The 20,758-nt window shown below is 41.8% G+C and overlaps 2 protein-coding genes across 7 annotated transcripts in view; one reads left to right on the forward strand and one right to left on the reverse strand.

The window, feature by feature from the left end:
• The window catches only part of LOC126484410 (E3 ubiquitin-protein ligase RNF19A-like), a 373,735-nt gene that overhangs the window by 22,556 nt on the left and 330,421 nt on the right, over nucleotides 1-20,758 (reverse strand). For all 6 annotated transcript variants that reach the window (XM_050107948.1, XM_050107917.1, XM_050107933.1 and 3 more), the window contains 2 exons: nucleotides 6,741-6,945; nucleotides 3,554-3,749 (listed from right to left, as the gene is read on the reverse strand). In XM_050107948.1, the coding sequence (XP_049963905.1) occupies nucleotides 3,554-3,749; nucleotides 6,741-6,945 (401 nt within the window). The remainder of the gene's footprint in view (nucleotides 1-3,553; nucleotides 3,750-6,740; nucleotides 6,946-20,758) is intronic.
• LOC126484445 (uncharacterized) lies at nucleotides 12,131-20,722 on the forward strand. The gene is made up of 6 exons (XM_050107968.1): nucleotides 12,131-12,241; nucleotides 13,857-14,009; nucleotides 14,771-14,986; nucleotides 16,824-17,096; nucleotides 17,224-17,451; nucleotides 19,239-20,722. The coding sequence occupies exons 2-6, from the start codon at nucleotides 13,875-13,877 to the stop codon at nucleotides 19,734-19,736; spliced, it is 1,350 nt and encodes a 449-aa protein (XP_049963925.1). The 5' UTR covers nucleotides 12,131-12,241; nucleotides 13,857-13,874; the 3' UTR covers nucleotides 19,737-20,722.

The raw sequence follows: 20,758 nt of genomic DNA on the forward strand, positions 1-20,758 counted from the left end.
AACTTTCCTTCTCTGGTATCACTACAGGGTAAGGGAAGACATTTTTAGAGTGCAGTATTTTATATCAACTTCAAACTAATCATGCAATAACACAATGTCACTCTGTCTCTCTGGATTTTGGAACATTTCCAATTTTAATGTCTGAATAATTCCTATCCTGTGACTGATTCCTTTCCTCCACTGGAATTCTGAAAGTTTGTATTTGTGTTACTTTTTGTGACCACACCTGTTACTGCTCAGCAAGTAGTTTTTCTGTTTATATCTGACTGTACGTTCACTTTGGAGATTCACTGCCACATACATTACATACGTATCATACAATGGAGATCGATTCTCTTTCAGTGAAGTGTCTGATATGCAGATAGTGATGTACGTATTGGTCATTTCACTTGCAAAAATAGAATGGCGACAGTCAATAAAAAAAGTTCACTTGACTGAAAACACTCACTGTAGACACTGATGAGTTTGAAGTACTTACACCTAAATTAGAAAAATAATGTGACTGGCAACCGGTTGTTTACAAAAGAGCTACCACTGCAACAACCAACCAGAGAACGAAATTTGTGGTACCCTCTCATTCGTTGGTTGATTTGGGGGAAGGGGACAGAAAGGTGTTGCATCATACTACTCTGCAGATGACAATTATGGCCAATAATGTAACTGTTGTGCTCATTTTCATTGTAAAATGCTTTCTTCCTTTGTGCCAATTCGCTTTTAGTGATGTGCAAAAGAAGCTTAATAGCACAGGTAAGCAAAAAATAATAAGATGACTCAGCACTGAAAGTTAATGAGAAACATTGAAGCATTTTACAGCTAATGTTGCCGCAGCCATACTGCATACAGGTACAATGTGTAAGATAATTTAAAAATTTTAAAATAAACTTGTTCAGAGTGCTTTACAAGACCTGGTCACATTAGAGGTGAAACAAGTTACTACAATTTTGGCATTTTTAAGAAGTATTTTTTAAATCACATTTTAGACCTGTCAAAATATTTTTGTCATTTCTGTCACTTCCTTCAAGTCACATGAACTTACTTCTTCTGACTGTAGTGTGCGAGACTACACAACTAAGTTTTTGGTCTAATGTCTACCTTGTATTTTTCAAAGTAGGATAGATATGATGTTAATTTAAAGATTAGACCAGATAATTCATGTTTACAAAGGTAAATACAACTACTTTGATGTTTCAAGTAATACATAGTTTGCAAATCTGTGTTAGCAAGTTTCAGCCACATTAATATTTAAGTTCACATTAATATTTAAAACTGGCTGCTTCATTCCGAGTATCAATCCACACTAAAAGGTGGCAGTTTCTGTAATTTTAACTTTCTGATTGTCTCCCCCAGTTTAAGGAAACATAAAACAGTTCAAAAAATTTTAATAAATAGCAGTGCTGTCATCTTAGCAAGAAAATTAAAACCATGTATGTGAATGATTCTTTGGCTCCTTCATTCTCACATATCCGAGATATTTCTTAGCATCATCACATAGCGTATGGCTGTAAAATAAGCTGTTGGGTTTGGGTATCATTCGTGTGAAAATGTGCTACACAATTGTCTACAACACTGAGTACTTACTTCATGAATTATTGTGGTCAACATATATGTATATATATCTGCGAACTGTGTTGCATGCAGTGTGGGTTGATGGTTATTGTCACTGGCTACTGTGCTGTAGGTCACCAGTCCAAATCCGACCACCAGAAATTATTTGTTATCTACTGTTTCCAAAAATGATAAAGTTCTGAAATTTTTGTTGTTATTTGTGTATTCTGGTATATGTGATGTTTGTATAAATAGTAGCCTGCTCCATCCAGGAATTCAGCTCAGCTCAGCTCAGCTCAGTTCTGTTCTTTCTGTAGGTTGGTGTTCGTAATAAATGCGATTTCAGTACTAAGTGTTGTACTTCACTGGTAAGACTGCTTTCAGATTTTATTTTGACTCTGGTTACGACATCATGACACAATAAACGAACCTTTAGCAGTTTAAATCCTTAGATGAGAGAGAAAAGAAACAATGTTAGGCACCTTGTGAACAACAGAGTTCATTATCAGCTGTAAACCCTTTTTTGCACATGGCAAACAAACAGAACATGGCTGTTCTTGTATCTACTGAAATATCTGTGTGCTACCAGTCAGCCAAAGCTGAAAAATCGACTGAGCTACTATGGTTTACACAGTCAGTATGCAAGGATGTAAATAATAACTGTTAACAAAGAAGAAATTCACTACAAACAGTTTTAAAAGTTATATTTGGCTGTAAAACAGTATTTTGCCTTTTTAATTATTTAGTTAAAATTCTGCCAAAATTTACAAATTACCTTTTTGTCTATCAAATCATTAAAGTATAGTATACTTTTCACCAGCAACAAAAACCTCAAATTTCACTCTCAATTATTCAAAAAATACATGTACATAACTGTCTACACAAACTAAAATTAACAAGAATGTCATTACTCATTATAGACTGATCAACATAAAAAAAATTTTATTAATCAAATAATCCACTTAGAATGCAGAAAAGAAAATATCTATCGTGAGACATGTTCACTCACAATAAATAAAATACCCTTTTCTGATCATTTGACAAACTGAAAAAAATGTGTTTTACATTCTGACTGTAGTATAGCTACTGTAAAAAATCATAAATTGTAGTCAGGTAACTGCTTTCATCATTTTATGGAAACAAACAAATGAAGCTAAATTCTGCCATCTTCGACAGAAAAAATAAAAAATTAAGTTCAAACATTGAAACAAATTTAAGTAAATATATACATAATCCCAAGGAACTCTAGTACTGAACTGGCATATATTTACAAGACATTTCTGTTAGCTTTCAAAAGAAAGCTATGCTTGAGAAATTCTTGAGCCACTGTCATTCTTAGCAACAAATTCATTCTTTTTTCCTCAAAGAAAATTATCATAAATAAAAATATTAAGCCATCTAGCCGATACAGCTTTTATTAAGACAATAGTTTAAAAAAACAGCTAATATTATGCAAACAATTGGAGACAAACAAGTCAATGTATCTACTAAATAATAAGGAAATGCAAGGTCAGATTCCTTGAATCATATTTATTAAACAAATCATGCAACAGCTCCGCAATTTTTCTCACAGACATCCACTTCTGCATTATGTACAAAGACTGAAATATTGTAAATAGAAAATAGTACATCAGTTACAAACTGATTAACTCTACACAAGACGTGAATTTATTGTTTGCCCTCCACAGTACAATTTGCAGCTTACTGTTCACACAATGCTCATATCAATATCAAAGATGTGCACACAGGGACATTGTGCATGTTACTCTTTCTAACAAAAGTAAACAATAGTTAACAATCATCTCACTGCCATTTCTCAAAAGTCAAGAGATTTTAAAATTTCTTAACATAGAGAAGTTTCTCCATTAAAGAAGTTTCTCCATTAAAGAAGTTTCTTCACATGAAAGTCACACCCTTGGCAGCAAAATGGAATAAAGATGTGCCAGAATAATGTTAATGACAACTGCACAAAGCAAATGGATTGCAGAAGAAAAGAAATCTCGTCTACCTCTGCACAGGCCCTGATGCTATACTCCCAGCAATGGATGCACCTGCAAGAGCAGCATTGCTGCCACACTCTCCGCCACTGAGACCTCCACCAACTCTTTCCAACTGGCTGCCACTGCCGCTACCAAGTGACAGAGAAGCTTCACCAATCGAAGGATTGGCTCCTCGATGTGACACAGCATCCATAGAGACGGCATCTGTAATCACATATAGTCGCTATTAAAGGATCAGCTCACTTCGCTGATGTAGATCACCAGACATGACCAAATACAGTAATTTATCACAATCTCAATTGTCTTTAATCATATCTAGAAAATTCTTATCTTAAACCTATGATTAAAATGCATTCTCATTTAGGTGCATCCACACAAACTCCCGAAGCTACTGTACAACACATGGTTCTTGGTTCTTTGTACCAACATTAGAACACTTTCTGCCTTATTACTTGTATAGATTCATATACAGGGAAAATAACCATTTCCTATGTCTTGGTATGTATCCTAATCACTCTTTACATCACCACCACCTTGATTGCACCAAGCAGTGAAATTGTTGCATAGTCTTCCTCTAATATTGAGTTTCTGAACTCAGCCAACCCGATTTCATGAGAACAATGTTACCTTTCTTTATTTCTATACAATGTGTGTCAGTATCATATCACCACTGAATTCTCAGAATTTAATTCATAATTTTATGTTATTAATCAGTATGTACAACATCAAATCACACTTTCTTACTGAACTGTAGAAATCATACCAGACATTTAAATTAAAACTGGTGCATAATTCTTCAAGACAACACGTTAACTACATAATCTGACCTGAATGGAATTTAGTGCACAGATCTTAAAATTTTCTCTTGGACAACAAACATTCTGAAACTGTACAACAGATACATGGACAGGGAAAAAAATAAAATAACAAAAATTTTCAACATTAAGCACTTATTCCATCACTCACTGACAGTGAATGCTGCAATAGAATCTTTTATATATCATAACCATACAGCCTCTTTCTACACCATTATTGCAGCCCGGCTGCTTGATAGTGATAACAGTGACTTCACCCATACTTCAAATGCGCAAAACAATGTCTTGATTTGGCTATATCTGGCATAATAATTTCTACAACAGCCAATAAACAAAAAGTACAATACACTGCCTCAGCCAACCAAAACTCCTGCTGCTGCTTAAAATAATTTACCTTTCAGCCCATGGGTTTGTGAGTACATTTAGTATAATTCTCCTATCAGGCAGCCATGAAGGAAACTCTTACCTCCAAAAACCACCCTCCCCAAGTGTTCCCACAGTTTCTCACTTACCAGCAACACCCCTAAATCCTTCCTGGAAAAAGATCACATAAGCCTCAACTTGACTCTAACTGAGTCCCAAGCTATTTGTGGTCTGAAGGCAGCCCACTTTATCTTCGCTGTGGACAAAAGCTCCACTACTGGAGTACATTACCACACAGAGTATGTGGAAGACACACTTCATAAGCTTTCAGACATATCAACATACACAGTTCCTAGTAACCTCAGGCATTCCATCCAGACCGAGTTGGGGAAAATCCTAAAAACTTTAAGTGACTCACCATTACCTTCATAAAGCCCCTGATCCACCCCCACCCCACCCCCAACTCATTACCTAAAATATACAAAAACCTAGCCCAGCCATCCTAATGTAGATTTCAAAGCTCCATCCAAAAGTATTTCAGCTTTGGTACAACAGCATCTGCACTCCATCTCTAAGAGCCTCACCCTTCAAAAAAGGCAACAACCACATACAGACTGCCTCTTGGCCTTGTTACAGTACCTCTGACAGTGTCTAACATAGTCTCACAGAAGCTTCACCTATTGTCAGAATAATGAACTATATCTATACTCATAAGAACTTCACCTTTAAGAACTGGATAAGATTTTGTTAAACTAAAATAAAAAATAAAAAAAACACAAAGGCAATGGCCCTGTGGATCTTAATGGGCTTTGAATTTTCCTGTTGGCTTGGTACAAAATACTGATATGTTTGTGGTCTTATCTCCTAGTGAAGAAGAAATCCTCTACTTCCTGTAACAGCAGAACTCGTTTCCCAACTAAAATTCATCTGGCCCTCCAAATCCAAACCAAGTGGGATAGCGCAATGGTTAGCACACTGGGCTCGCATTCGGGAGGACAGTGGTTCAAACCAGTATCAGGCCATCCTGATTTAGGTTTTCGGTTATTTCCTTAGATTGCTTAGGGCAAATGCCAGGATGGCTCCTTCAAAAGGGCATGGCCAATTTCCTTTTCCATCCTTCCCTAATCCGGGCTTGTGTGCCATCTCTAATGACCTTACTGTTGATGGGGTATTAAACACTGATCTGCTCCTCCTCCTCCTCCTCCTCTCCAAATCCAAAATCACTTTCCCAAAAGCTTGACCTCTCATTTAGACTAGCATTCTAACCTCAGTCTTTATCAAATCAGGCAACAATATTTCTTCAGTCAGTTGCCACTATCTCCACACCAAATGTTCCACTCCCTACAGCCTAAACAATGACAAGACACATCTCTTCCAACACGAAAATCGTGAACATATATACCATTAACCTCTTCCTGGGTTTCCTTTCCCAAAACTACAAGACAGATCCGGTCCATGCACAAATTTCCTCGGCAGTTTCCTCTCCCTACACTCCTAAGAACATAGCTCCCATTTTTCTTTTTCACATAAAAAAGAGGGAAATGCACTCCTTATCTTCTGGTATCATCCAGGCCTCTAACACCTCAATAGACTATGCCACCTCGGTTAGGATTTGTTTAAGTCAAGCCCTTGAAATATGTCTCGTCACTCTCCCACCCACTGTCCCCATCGATCAACCTGCTAACATCCGAAACATCCTTGTCAAATCATGACATTCCCAGGCCATTATGCTTATCCCAGCAACCATAATCCACGCAATCATCCATTATGATTTACTATAGTCCCACCAATGGAACATCGTGTAGAGGATTATCTTGGAGAAAGAAAGTATAGCTACAAAGGCAAGAATTATAATTTTCTACTTTGAATGCCTCTATTGTTTGCACTGTAAGGAATTGCATTTCTTAAAGATAAGTACTTGACCAGCCATTCAGTCAGTGTAATTTAACAATTCCTAAGCTGAATTTTCTGTTTAATATAAATTAAAGTGTTTGTTTCAGTACTCAAAAAGGAATACCTGTGCCTCTTGGTCCGAAGCCACCCAATCCACTCAGGATGTCATTCTCATCATCAAATTCAAAACGAACTCCTGCTCCGGATGTAGAAACACCACAGCCTCCAGAGCGACAAAGTGATACTGGGACTACACCATATACATAGAACAACAGTATTGGTACACCAATTCCTACTGCCAATCCTGCCAAAACAGGGGAGACCAACACCTGTAATTTCAAAAGCAAACAAAATTTTCAATGATTAACATCTGTTAAGCATTTCTTGAGATTAATTTAGTGCAAGAATGTATGATGTCACTTCTATTTTGCCTGCATGTTTGCACAAATACTGACGTACATGAACTTTCAGCACAATAACATAAACATTAGGAATTTAAGAGAAATGAAACAAACACACTTGTAAGTCACTCAAATCCATTTTTTACCCTTAAAGAAAATGTGTTTATATATTGAATTATTTAATGAAAATATTACGACCTCTCAGAAAGATTGTACCAGTTTCATAAAAATGGAAAACTCCAGCAGTGTTCACTACAACAGAACTACGAAATCTATTTAATACAATTATCAAGTTGTCAAGCATGCTGCAGTAATATTTACTGTCAGTTTAGAGAGCTAATCTGTATTAGCTGACATATTTGAAGCATATATTTATTTACTTCTGAACACTTATTAAAGTGTGCACAATAATGTCACTTCTTACACAGGTTTCTGGAAGCACAGGATTGTGCATTAGACTGCTAGTATTTACTTGTCTCCAGTCAATGACAATCTTCGTTACAAAACTATATTGTTCATAATAGCATTTCACGGTAATATTTTGCAATTAGGGATACTAATACTAAAGTTCTGATTATTCAAAAAAATTAAGAGGTCTGCCTTTGTGCAAGTGGAACACACAAGCACAAATTTATTCCTTTTTATGTTACCTGTACTGTAGACTGCTTGTGAGGCAGGGTTCAATTACACCCAACTCCTACCCACATAACAAAATTGGACTTCCAAACAAGGATTTGAATCTCACTTCTACTAATATTTAATGTTAAATTGATGGAAACTGTCTAGCAGGTTACTGCTGCCTGTTAGTAACCATAACGTGCACAGAATGACATCAACAAGTGTCTCAGAAGGAGGGCAATCAGAGTAGATGTTTAAATTTTAGAAAATTTAAAATACAGCCTCAAACTGAATTAATAAAGGAAAGACCTCAGATAACATTTACAGACCTCAAACAGATCAGCCTGGAAAACCAGAAGGATTTATTCCAATACTGCAGACTGTACAATATGTGTGAGCTGGTTTATTCCCAGAAAGGAAATAATGAATAACTTAAGGCTGCGAGGACAAAATTTGAGTTACAACAACAAATAATAACTTGTGATAATCAGAGGTTTATGATATTTCTCTTCTAGTCAGACAGTTGTTAGTAGAGGCAGTGTTCAGCACAAGACAGGCCATATGTGTAATGGGCCACTTATGTAATATTGGTAGACAAAGTGTCAATTATGGCAAACAGTTATATAAAGTGGAAGTCTGAGAGGGATATAATGTGAGGCAGTAGATAAAGTGAATAGTACATGGACAATGAGATTACATATTTGTCAACCATGCCAAACTCTTATCTAATTATCTCTATTGAAACCCAAAGGAATTGTGGTCATGAGTAAAAATTGTAAGTGGCACCAAAGTTACTGTCCAAACACTCACTGAAAGATAAAAGACAAACTGAAATGAGGAACAGCAAAGTAAAAGCAGAAATGTTATACAAATTTCTCGGTAGAGAAAATGCAGCATGATATGTTATATGGAGGTTCATGAAGTGAAGCAGAAGTGACTATTTGAAAAATCTTGTCTCCAATTGAGTCATATTTCAATAACATTTCAAATTGGTTCAAAGATTCAAAACTTGCCTTAAATGAACTGAATGTAAAACTGTGCAAATTACTAAACACTGAACAGTAGTAACATGTAATAAAAATAATTATTAGTAATAACTAATTCTGTCAATTTGCATAAATGTCTCGGTGTAATAATTTGTATGCATAGAAAATCGAATGATCAGAGTGTTCATCAAACTGCCTTCAAACTATTTCTCTATCATTCCACCCTCGAACAGTGTATGAGGAAAAACACACACTTAAATCTTTCCATTCGTGCTCAGATTTCTTCTTATTCTATAATGGTAATCATTTCTTCCTATGTAGGTGGGAGCGAACAAAATATTGTTAAGTCTAAGGAGAAAGTTTCTGTTTGAAATTTCGTGAGAAGGCCCTGTTTTAATGATTGCCACCTTAGTTTGTGTATTACATCCGTGGCACTCTCTCCCCTGTTTCATGATAATACAAAATTAGTTGCCCTTCTCTGAACTTTTTTGATGTCCTATGCCATTATTATCTGATATGGAGTCCACAATGCATAGCAATATCCCAGAAGAAGGCAGAAAAGCATGGTATAAGCAGTCTCTTTCGTAGACCTGATGCGTTTTCTAAGTGTTCTGATAATGAATCACAGTCTTCTGTTTGTTTTCCCAACAACATTACCTATGTGATCATTGCAATTTAATTTATTTGTAATTGTACTCCCTAAGAATTTAGTTGAATTTATCACCTTTAGATTTGTGTGGTTTATCGTATAAGCAAAATTTAGCAGATTCCTTTTAGTACTCATGTAGATGACTTCACACTTTTCATTATTTAGGGGTCAATTGCCACTTTTTGCTCCAGGCAGATATCCTGACTAAATTCGTTTTGATTATTTGATGACTTTACAAGATGCAGTCAATCTAAGAGGGCTGCTCAGATTGTCTCCTAAATCGTTCATGTCAGTCAAGAACAAGAGGGCCTACAACACTTCCCTGGGAGACGACAGATATTACTGCTGTTTTATTCAATGACTTTCTGCCAATTACAACGAACTGTCACCTTTCTGATAGGAACTCGTGAACTTTGTCTCACAAATGAGACGATACTACATAGGGAAGCAATTTGACTAGAAGCTGCGCATGAGGAACATCTAAAAATATGGAATCAACCTGCCATAGCCTGTCAATAGCACTCATTACTACATGAGAATAAAGAGCTAGTTGTGTTTCACAAGAACAATATTTTTTGAATCTGTGCCAACTACTTGTCAATAATTCTTGATTTTCAAGGCAGTTCATTATGTTTGAACATAGTGTATATTCAAAAACCCTATGTAAAGCTGGCAGCACACTGTTTCACTTGCTGGGAAAACTGAGTCAATCTACAGAGTGAGACTGCGTACAAAACATTCATTGATCCCATCTTAGAATACTGCTTGAATGTTGAGACCCATAGCAAAAAGGACTAAGGAGAGGTATTCAACTTATCAAAGGGTAGCATACCTGGTCACAGGTTTGTTTCACTGATGGAAGATGGTCACAGAAAAGCTGCAAAATGTGAACTGGGAAACACATTAATATAGAAGCCAACTATCTGAGAAGAGGGTACTCCCAAACTTTCAAGAAACAGTTATAAGTGAAGAATCTACAGATAAATTACAGACCCCTACATATTGCTCTCATAGGTACTGTGAAGAAAATATTAACTAAAATGTGCAAAGTGGCTATGGAACAGTTATTCCACTCGTGCTACATATGTGAATGGAACAGAAAGAAATCCTAATATGTGGTACAATAGTAAGCACCATTAGCAAATCACTTCATAGTGGTTTGCTAAGTGTGACTGTAACATAGATATAAAAAATGCTACCACCAGAATATTCGTCGAGCAGCAACGGAACGATCCAATGATTAGGAAGAAGCGGAGGGTAAGGTAAGCACAGTGCTGTTTCTAACATTAGGCAAGAGTAGCCAGTCGCCTAAGGCAGCAAAATTTTTACAGGCGACAAAGGGCAGAAAAAATTAATTTCAAATCAAAAAGCGAAAAAACTGAGCAAATGAGGAGAAAGAAAATCAGAAAGAGTAAAAATTAAATCACTGAATTGTTTTGAAAAGCATACTGAACAGTTACTTAATAAATAGTTACTTTGACAGTAAACATATTGCCTCTACCTGCCTCAAAACTAAAGCAAAACAGAAGCACTGAAAATTAACAAAGAATTTGTGCATTTTATCATGATTGTCCAGTAAACATACAATTAATGTAAGTGATAAATTTCATGTGAAATAAGAATAAAGTACTGTCATTCAGAGTATTTCTTCCGACAAGTTTTCAATGTTACTCATATGGGACAGCACATAAAAGCAAAGCTAATTTTGATGACATACTGAAATTCTATTGTTACTCTGTACAACAAAAATAAACTGAAGCCAAAAATTTGTTGTACAGAAGAACGAATGTACCAAGTCCAATAACTTTGCTTAATGAAACGCTTCAGTGAAAAAAAAAAATGTGCATAACTTTTTCTTTAGTTACAGTTTAATGACCACCGTGAGCAACTGAATGTGCTAGATGCAGCTGCTGTCTCTAATTTAGGACCACTGACTGAGTGGCTAATAGAAGTTGTAGAACACTTGATGAAAAATGCAAACAAGGCTCATTCCTGTATTTAATCGCAAGAAAGTGGACGCTGTAAAAGATTAGATTTGTTCCTTATTCTAAAAACATTTCAATTAAAACAGAAAGGAAGTAACACCACAATTATCCAAATGATTTAGTTTGATGCTTCAGTATGTCTCCCACCAGTACAGCATAATTTCTAAACTCGAGGAAAATCTGATTTGTAACAGAAAATAGTTCCACCCTTTTACAATTTCATTTTCTTGCAATTAATTGAAGTAAGTATTTGATGTCAAATTTGGTTGCACCTGTATATTCAGTCGAGTTTTAATTTAATATGTTCAGCACATTCTTCCTATTTCAATTACTTTGGGAAATTTCAAAAGTTCCGGACAAAAAGTAAGAAATTGTGGGCATCTGTTGTCCTCTATCAGTTTTAAAGGAACTGGGGATGAAGCATGAAAATTGAGGTCTGTCCCTAGAAAATGACGGCGTGTTGTCACCTTAGTTTAATGATTAAAAATATACAGGAGATCTGCATTGTTGTGCCATCGGCTGGATGGGGTATCGGGGAGGCAAATGGTGGAATAATGAGGGGCGTCATTTTTAAGTTCTCGCCTAGGGCGGCGAAACATCTAGCATCGGCCCTGGATAAGCAACGAACGAAGTTGAGGGGGAGGAGAGAAAGGAAACGGTAACCACAGCGCGTCCGCTTCAAGTTTCCATTGTTGCTAGAATGCGGTTTGCCGCTGTCAGTGAATGGGAATGACGGCGGTTTACGGAGTACGGCGATCGGCGTATCGAGAGCGGTAGTAGCGGAGCGCTGAGGGGAGATGGGTTGGGGGATGGGTTGGGGTAGGGGGCGCGCCGGTCTGGGCGGCGCTGGCGCTGGCTGTATCGATTGCGCGCGCCTCGCCGCGGCGACACAGTCCGCGCCGTCCAGTCTCACCGAGACCGCGCCGCAGGCTGGACGCGCGCACTGCGGCCCTGCTGCCCACGTGCCTCCGGGGACGCACTAGCAGGTGAGTCACAACGGCCTTTCCGGCCCCTCCCAGCCGCCACCGCGCCGCTCTGCTCGCGCCCGCCACTCTAGACCACTTTCACCCGAGTTCATCACTTTCGACGAGCGCCTATGCCACACCCATTCGTCTTTCACACTAATGGAGGAAAATCTCACTCTCCGTACACGTACCACGTTCACTGTGACATACTTGGGTATTTTGTTCGAGATAACTGCTGCAGGTTAATCCTGAAATAACTTATCTGTGCATTTCTTTTCTTCTGGTAAAACATTCTGGGAAATCTCAGCTCAGCCGTACATCTTTCCTCACTAATGTTCCACAACCTTCTACTGTTTCATATCTCCACGCCCGTATGGTTGAACAGATGTCAAATGTCTACGATAAAAGTAAACTTCAGTCGTTAACGGAGTACTTTCAACTGCATTCCAGCCAGTTTCGGAGACTTCCACCCGCAGTAGAAAGAATCGACAGCGGCGATTGCGCGTCGTCGCTATTGAGAATGCGTGAAGCTCAGGTAACGGGACACGATGGGGGGTTCTTCTTCAATCGATGGCGGAGAGCGCGAGTACGGAAGTCGGCAGCCGGTGTTGCGTGCAAAGAGCAGAAAGGGTCACCGCCCGTGACTCATCTGAGCTGTCGATAACGCCAGCGCAGCTATTTAATGCCCTGCCGCAATAACCCGTACACGCGTCAACTATCGGAGCTTATCAGATGGAGTGATCCAGTAACCTTTTGTGCACCTGCATTTCTTTTCTTCAGCACCCACTACTGTTCCTGTTTACGCACAAAATTTTTAAGCCAATTTCATCTGACTACAACACACAAATACCTTTACCTTCGAAATATAGCACTGCTCTTAAGTCTTGATACCTACCGCAATTTCGATTTAGTCTGCTTAAATGAAATTAATAAACGAGATTTGAAAATTTAGGGACAAAGAATAAAGCACAGTTAAGTTATTACATCTGGAACAAAGGAGAGGCCATTCAGAAATCCAACTCCCTGTAACAGGATATTTCAGGGAAATATTACATGTGTGTAGATAGAACTGCGGAGTCAACCTGAAATCTTGGATTGGACAGAAGCAATTACCACAAGAAAAGGCACGACTAACCTGTGATAAGGGCGGTTCTTGTGTGCCGTACTTATTATCACCGCATTAAAATATCGGATTTTCGAGACAGGAAATCACGGTTCTACTACAGATAGTAACGAGCGTACATATCTGTGACTTATGTCAATTCTGATTAACTAAAAGATGACTCGTCTATTTATTACTAGAGTGCGGTAAAATAACTCAAACTTAATTGCTACCATGGCTACCAGAAGCATGATTCCTGAGAGCAAGAAATTAAATTTTAGGCACGCTTTCATGACAGTCGAGCGCACTAGTACACAGAGCCGCACAGAAGAACCGATGGCGTCACGATATCTGATGTCCAACAAATAACGCTACAAAGCAAGCTAGGGTTTACTTAGGCAATGTCTTTTCCTTACGATACAGGTATCTTGAAGAGTCTATTGACTGACGTATTTGAATGTGCAACAGAAACGCCTTCCATCCTGCAACTTTTTGATCTAACAGAAGCAGGCGAGTAAGCCGGTTTGCCCGCAGGTCGAGAGCGGGTTCGCGATGTCTGAGGAAGGGGGCAGCGCAGAGGGCTCCGGCAGCAGCTGCGGCGAGGAGGAGGAAGACGAAAGCGAGGAGTGCCCCGTCACCAGCGCCTGGATCGCCGAAGTCATCGCGTCGCACAAGGGGCACCAGCAGGTGTGTGTGTGTGTGTGTGTGTGTGTGTGTGTGTGTGTGTGTGTGTGTGTGTGTGTGCGTGTGTGTCTTTTCCGTATAGTCTGGAATGAAAGTAGTTAATTTTTCACAACTGCAGCAACACGGAATGCTATTATCTGATCAAAGAATACGGAATCATACCTCAAAATGTCACTTTTGGTATCCTAGCTGTAACAGGAGTAACTTACGGCTGCTTTGCTCTAAGTTATCCTTGTGAAAATAAAAAACCGATAGCTAAAACAAAGTCAAATGAGCGTGACCCATCAACGTCCAAAGTTATTTTCAAAATCCTCTTTGTTACGCCATAAGTCCGTGTGTAGCCATTTCGGTGTCCTCTCTCTTTCTTCAGCTTTGTAACTATTTATTTCGCAAATTCTTCGCTGTTTAGATGTAATGTCTTCCTCGATTCTTTGCTGCTTAAATACCAGACGAGACACACTAAATGAACGCTTAACACAGTGCTATTCCGACATAAAACTACAATGGAAGTGGCGTACACGCTGTTGCAACACTCAGAGTGCGGTGGTGCTCAAAAGGTACTGACACTATTTACACAATACTCACTGAGCAATTCAACAAAATTTCTAGGAATATAATGCAAAATGAGAACCTTCTTTTATAAACCAGTGCATTACACGTTCGTTTCGTGGTGCCGGGGAAGACAAACCACACACTGCGACACAGTTTTTGCCCCCCTAACGCCTAGTCGGCCCTCCACTCCCTGACCGCCCCCGTGCGAGCAGGTGGAGGTGGTGGACATGTGCATCCGGCCGGGCTGCGACGCGGCGGACGCGGTGCTGAGCGACATCGTGGCGGTGCGCGCCACCTACCGCCACCAGGCGGACCCCGCGGACCGCTCCGCCGCGCTCATCGTCAAGCTGCTGCCCAGGGAGCCGTTCAGCAGATACTTCGTCACCGAGGCGCAGTTCGACTTGCGTGAAATCAAATTCTACACCCAGGTACGTTGCTCTCTTCCCTCACGTCTTCACCTTCTTTTCGCGCCTCAGACGGGTTTTCTAGTGCAAACAGCTACTGCGAGCATTTGACCTCTACCACATTTTTTTATGCGGCATTACTTTTCAATGTCTACAACCGGGGCAGTGCTCCACAGCATGTAGATTAGCCAACATATTTTATAATGCCGCGACTAACCTGTCGCTTAGGAGAGCGTACAAATCAGATAGTCAACAGTTATCTCGGTGACGCGATAACCAGTGTCGTGGCTCATAGGGGCAATGACGAATGAGCAGCCACACCTGCACAAGCTCACGATGTTAAGCGCTCCTCCTGAATGAAGTTGCCCTCGACAGATTAGAGCAGTGATAGCTGTGATCCTCCAAGTAATGTAGACAATTCAAGCAATGTACCAGTTCAATCTGAGCTCCTAGGCGTAGGAGAGTGGTTAAGTACAGCAGTCATGAAGTTTGGTTTGAACACCACAGTGTTTGACTACACTTCATTGTATTGCTGACAATATGGCCATGCTTTTCTCCAACCTCTCTGGTCACTCAGTCAGTTACATGGCGATACTATTCAACGCGGAAGTCTAAGAGCTGTGTACAAAGCGATAAGCGACACAGCACTTTCGAGATACCTCCGCGCACGCGCGCGTGTGCGTGTACGTGAACAACTATCCGGACTGTGTGTGCAACGCCATGAAACGCGACCCAAAGTTGTAAACTAAAGAGCGGGTAGCGCTTCTGCAGGAGGAGCTGTGGTCTGTCCGGAAAAACATCGCCTCTGCCGTGGACTGTATCAGACTCCGGCACTGCAGTGCAACGTTATATGCGTAGACTCAGTCTGAGTTCCATGCATTACTTTTATTAGTTACTAATTTTTTTCCGTATACTATTAATTTGTTTAGTGGAAAACACTCCCCAGGCGTAATTGCGCACAACGTCAGCAATGATTCAAAAGGCGCGCTGCTGAATGGTCTGTATGAGCTTGTAGAACAGCTTCTAGGTGGTGATGGTGTTTGTTTATGGCGTTCAACGTCATGGTTACCAGCTCCATTACGAATACTACAAGAGATGAATGTGGTTAAAATGTGACATGCAGACAAGGCTTGAGCTAGACAATGTGTCTCCCTCTCCGTACACACACACACACACACACACACACACACACACACACACACACACACAGAGAGAGAGAGAGAGAGAGAGAGAGAGAGAGAGAGAGAGAGAGAGAGAGAGAGAGACTCCTAACGGTTCAAACGCCAACAAGAAGAGTTGCCACAGCACTTGTCTTAAGACGTACTATTAAAGCCGCGGAACTGTGAATCTGGAAATTGAGGTTCGCTCATCACTTACATGACTGGCTGAGCCCACCATCCTATGCACGCACTAAAATCTCACGTCTTGACAGTTTACACAGAATGTCGGACACAACATAAAATCTTTGAACAAGAAACAGAGTCGTCTGATCTCACTTAAAACTGAGGGGTGGTCCATTTATAAACCGGCTCGTGCTATCTTGACAATGCGCAGAACGCACGCAGTTAAAATGCGGCGAGTCGCAGACGAAGTGAGGAGTAGCCAGCTCGCGCTTCCGTTTACAGAACTATAGCAACCCGAGATAGATGAATGATGTCATTCAGTGCTTGCCGGCCACGACCTCTTAATTGGAGAGACAGCCGTCGCCTTCCGCGCCATAAACGAGCCGGATCTGCTGGCAGCGCTCCGGCAGCGGCGTCGGACGCGTCGCCTTTAGCTGAGCGCTGTACTGGTGAACAGAACATGCACGGTAGGCGCGGCAGTGACAAAAGCGCGCCGGACGCGGCGCTTCCGGCTGCAGGTGGTTCCCGAGCTAGAGGCGTTCGCGCGGCGGCAGGCGGGCAGCGGCGCGGACGCGGTGCGGCTGCCCATCCCCGAGTGCTACCACGCGCGCTACGTCCCTCCGGAGGCCGAGACGGAGCCCGGGCCCGACGGCGAGAGCGTGCTCGTGCTGGAGGACTTGCGCGCGCGCGGCTTCGGCGGCGCCGACTTCTCTCGCGGACTCTCGCTGCGCCAGGCGCACGCCGCACTCGCCGCCGTCGCCAGGCTGCACGCCCTCTCGCTGGCGCTCAAGGTCAGTGCTTTGCACTCTGTCAACGTGTTTGTTTTTTTTCTAAGCGAACTGTTTCCTCCCTCGCCGAACCTCTTCAGAATGCCGAGCAGCATTAGTAACGAACAACACCCTTTTCTCCTGACTGCAGGTGAAGGGTGACGGGGAGGGCAGCGGACCGGTGTCGCTGCCACAGCGGTACCCGTTCCTGTTCCAGACGGCGCGCGCCACCGACTCCTACCAGCAGCTGGTGGAGCGCGGCCTGCCGCAGCTCGCTTCCTTTCTCGAGCGCCGCCCGGGTCTCGAACCCGTACTGGCGGCGCTACTCGCGCTGCGGCCCCGCACCAAGGACATCATAGCCAGCCTGCTCGCGCCGCAGGTGACTGAGTGTACACTTATCCTCTTAACCACTGCTTAGCCAAAATATCAAATAAAAATCTTGACCTAGAATTGTTGTGTTTAGTCCTAAGACTGGTTTGATGCAGATCCCTATGCTACTCTATCCTGTGCAAGCCTCTTCATCTCGAAGTAACTACTGCAACACACATCCTTCTGAATCTGCTTACAGTATTCATCTCTTTGTCTCCCTCTATAATGTTTACCCCCTCACACTATCCTTCAGTACTAAATCGGTGATCACCTGATGTCTCAGGGTGTGCCGTATGCCCTGTCAACAGATCCATTCTTTTAGTCACGTTGCACCACACATTTCTGGTCTCCCAATTCTGCTGAGTACCTCCTAATTAATTACATGAACTACCCACCTAATCTTTAGCGTTCTTCTATAGCACCTCATTTCCAAAGCTTCTATTCTCTTTTTTCTCTAAATGTTTATCGTTTATGTTCCGCTTCCATACAACACCTCCAGAACAGACTTCCTAATGAATGTTCACTGTTCGTATACGCGACTATGTCGCAGCTGGTGAGACTTCCTAACACTTGAGTCTATATATTCGATGTTAAATTTATTTTCTTCAGTAACGCTTTTCTTGCCATTGCCAGCCTACATTTTATATCCTCTCTACTTGGGCCATCATCAGTTATTTTGCTGCCTAAATAACAAAACTCATCTACTACTTTATGCGTCTCGTTTTCTAATCTAATTCCTTCAGCACTACATTCCATTATCCTCCTTTCCTTTTGTCGATGTTCATCTTACACTATCCTTTAAGACATTACTGCTTGAACCAACTAACCTTAATAATTTTGGAAGTAAATACAGGTTGAAACAGAATCAAGTGTCTACTTTTGATAACCACTAGTGTAAATTTTTACCGATGGGAGACACGTTATTTAGTAACATTGTACCCAAATCTGAGGTAACGCGGAAAGATGGGGAACTCATTCGTTTCGGCGTGAACTCCGAAATAGTTGGAAGGTGTCACGACAAATGGATGTGGGTGAACTGGCTGCTAGTAACATTCATGTTCTGCCTTCGTTCAAACAGATACTGAATCGATAGGACTGGGCAGGATAGGGTCGGAATTCGGATAGAGAAAAAGATTTTTTTTTTCTAAAATTTCTGGAATTGACTGTGGTATTATGAACTTCAAACATCTGGATTTACGATTGTACCAGCCTCATAATGTACTACTAAAACGTGACGAGTTAGTAATGCGACGAACATGATACTTACAGGGCAGTTGTAACAGCAAAGTAGGGTTTCACTGCTGTCCAATGGAACCAATTTTGTACCTATTCCATTCTTCCAACCAGGGCCTTTTCTACCATAAGGAAACAGGAAAGAATAGGCGGCGGCCTAAGGCCGCAAAATTTTTGGGCGGAAAAAAGTAATTTCAAATTGAAGGAATTTAGGACAAAGGATAAAAATTGAGAACTGTCACCAGAAAAGAAGCAAGCCTGGCCACCTTTGTTTAATAACCAAACGAACAATGCGAGATTTGCATTGCTAGGCTGTCGGGTGGTGGTGGTGGTCATCATTTTTCAATTCTCGCCTAGGGCGGTAAAACACCTAGTAGCGGCCCTGCTTCCAACCAGATCAACTGCTGATTTCGTACATCACGTGAACGTAACTGCACACGGCACTACTCTCTCCTTTGCCCCCCTCCCCCAACGTGCACGTCTAAATTATTATAAGCTTCCTCAAATAATAATGGTTTTAGACTAGATGTCTGTGACCCGCAAAATAATCGACTGTGCCGGCAGGAGCCTCTGGCGCTGATAACGCACACAGACTTCTGGTGCAACAACTTGCTGTTCCGCGGCGGCAACGACGAGGGGGAGCGCGGGGGCGTGGTCGGGGGCGAGCCCGAGGAGGAGGCGGGCGGCAGCGGCGGCGCGTGCGAGTGCGCCGTGCTGGACTGGCAGATGGTCACGTACAGCCGGCCCACCAACGACGTGGCGCTGCTGCTCGTCAGCTCGGTGGGCACGGCGCTGCGGCGCGAGCGCACGGCCGAGCTGCTCGACGGCTACTGGTCGGCGCTGACCGCCGCGGCGCGCAGCCTGCGCCTCGACGTGCAGCGAGAGCTCGCCTACGACCGCCAGCGCCTGCAGGCCGACTACCGCCGCTCGCAGCTGCTCGCGCTGCTACTCTGCATCGGCTCCGTCGACGTCGCGCTCGGCGACCCGCTCACCGAGCAGCGCCTCATCGACGTGCTGCACGACCTGCACGCCGACGGAGTCCTCGACGCCGAGGACCTCTAACCCAGTGGCTACCTCTCACTACTGGCCCCCACATCTCATCGGCACCCGACTTCCGAGTGTCCGACAGCCTCCGGACTAAGATCACTAGCATCGCCAGAGCTTGACAGACGAGCATCAATCTCAAGTTACCGACAGCTCTGTGCCGTGTAAATGGAACATCGCCATCAGATCGCACCGTCGTCGTTAAGAGTGCCACACCCGTGTATCCGGCGCTGAGGGGTCTACGGCCGACTGCGTGTCGCGAAATCTTGCTGTGCTTAGGGAGCTAACGTCTGCCAATTGCGAGAAGTGCAGCGCTACGAGTCATGTGCCGGTAGCTTATCAGTAGAAGCTAAACCAACCGCTTCTTACATAAAATCATTGCATTAATCATCGCTTTATGTTGCTATTTCTTTCAGTCTCTCTTCCCATAACACTGATATGTTTTTCTTATCAACTTTCTATGGTAAACGTGCGCTCTACCTATAAACTTTTTCATCTGTATTGTTTTTCCACGACAGTTTAATTCCCCGAAATAAAGTGCTTCTGCAGCTGTTTCCCGGGAATATGAGCTGCTGCATTGTGATACCACCGTGTTTCTTCATCTGAACTACAATATGTGTCAACTGTTTAAAAAAGTGCGCTCCACATACCTGTCAGCTATATTTGGTATACGCAAGTTCAGTCGTATGTTTGTGAACATATAATAATGGTAAACAAAAGAAATGGTAATTTGCATGCTAAAAAGTGTCAAGAAAAACTGCTGTATAGCGCGGAGATAACTCAATTGCTATACAAAATGAGATTACGTATTGTGTTCCACGTGTGCTTTGACGGGACCAACGGTCGCAATTACGTCCCGAGCATATACACCAAAAGTTACGTAACGCCATTCAGGTGAGCAATAGAAGCAACGTCTGTTATTCTGCAAAATATTTTAGAATCAAATGTCAAACTGTTTTACTCAGTTTAAGGGAATAAAAGTATAACTGTTTCATAGTGTTTAATATTGTTCTACTTTCTTTTCTTTCACTCTGCTTAAA

Source organism: Schistocerca serialis, chromosome 1 (genome assembly GCF_023864345.2).
Source record: "Schistocerca serialis cubense isolate TAMUIC-IGC-003099 chromosome 1, iqSchSeri2.2, whole genome shotgun sequence".
NCBI classification, from domain to species: domain Eukaryota; kingdom Metazoa; phylum Arthropoda; class Insecta; order Orthoptera; family Acrididae; genus Schistocerca; species Schistocerca serialis.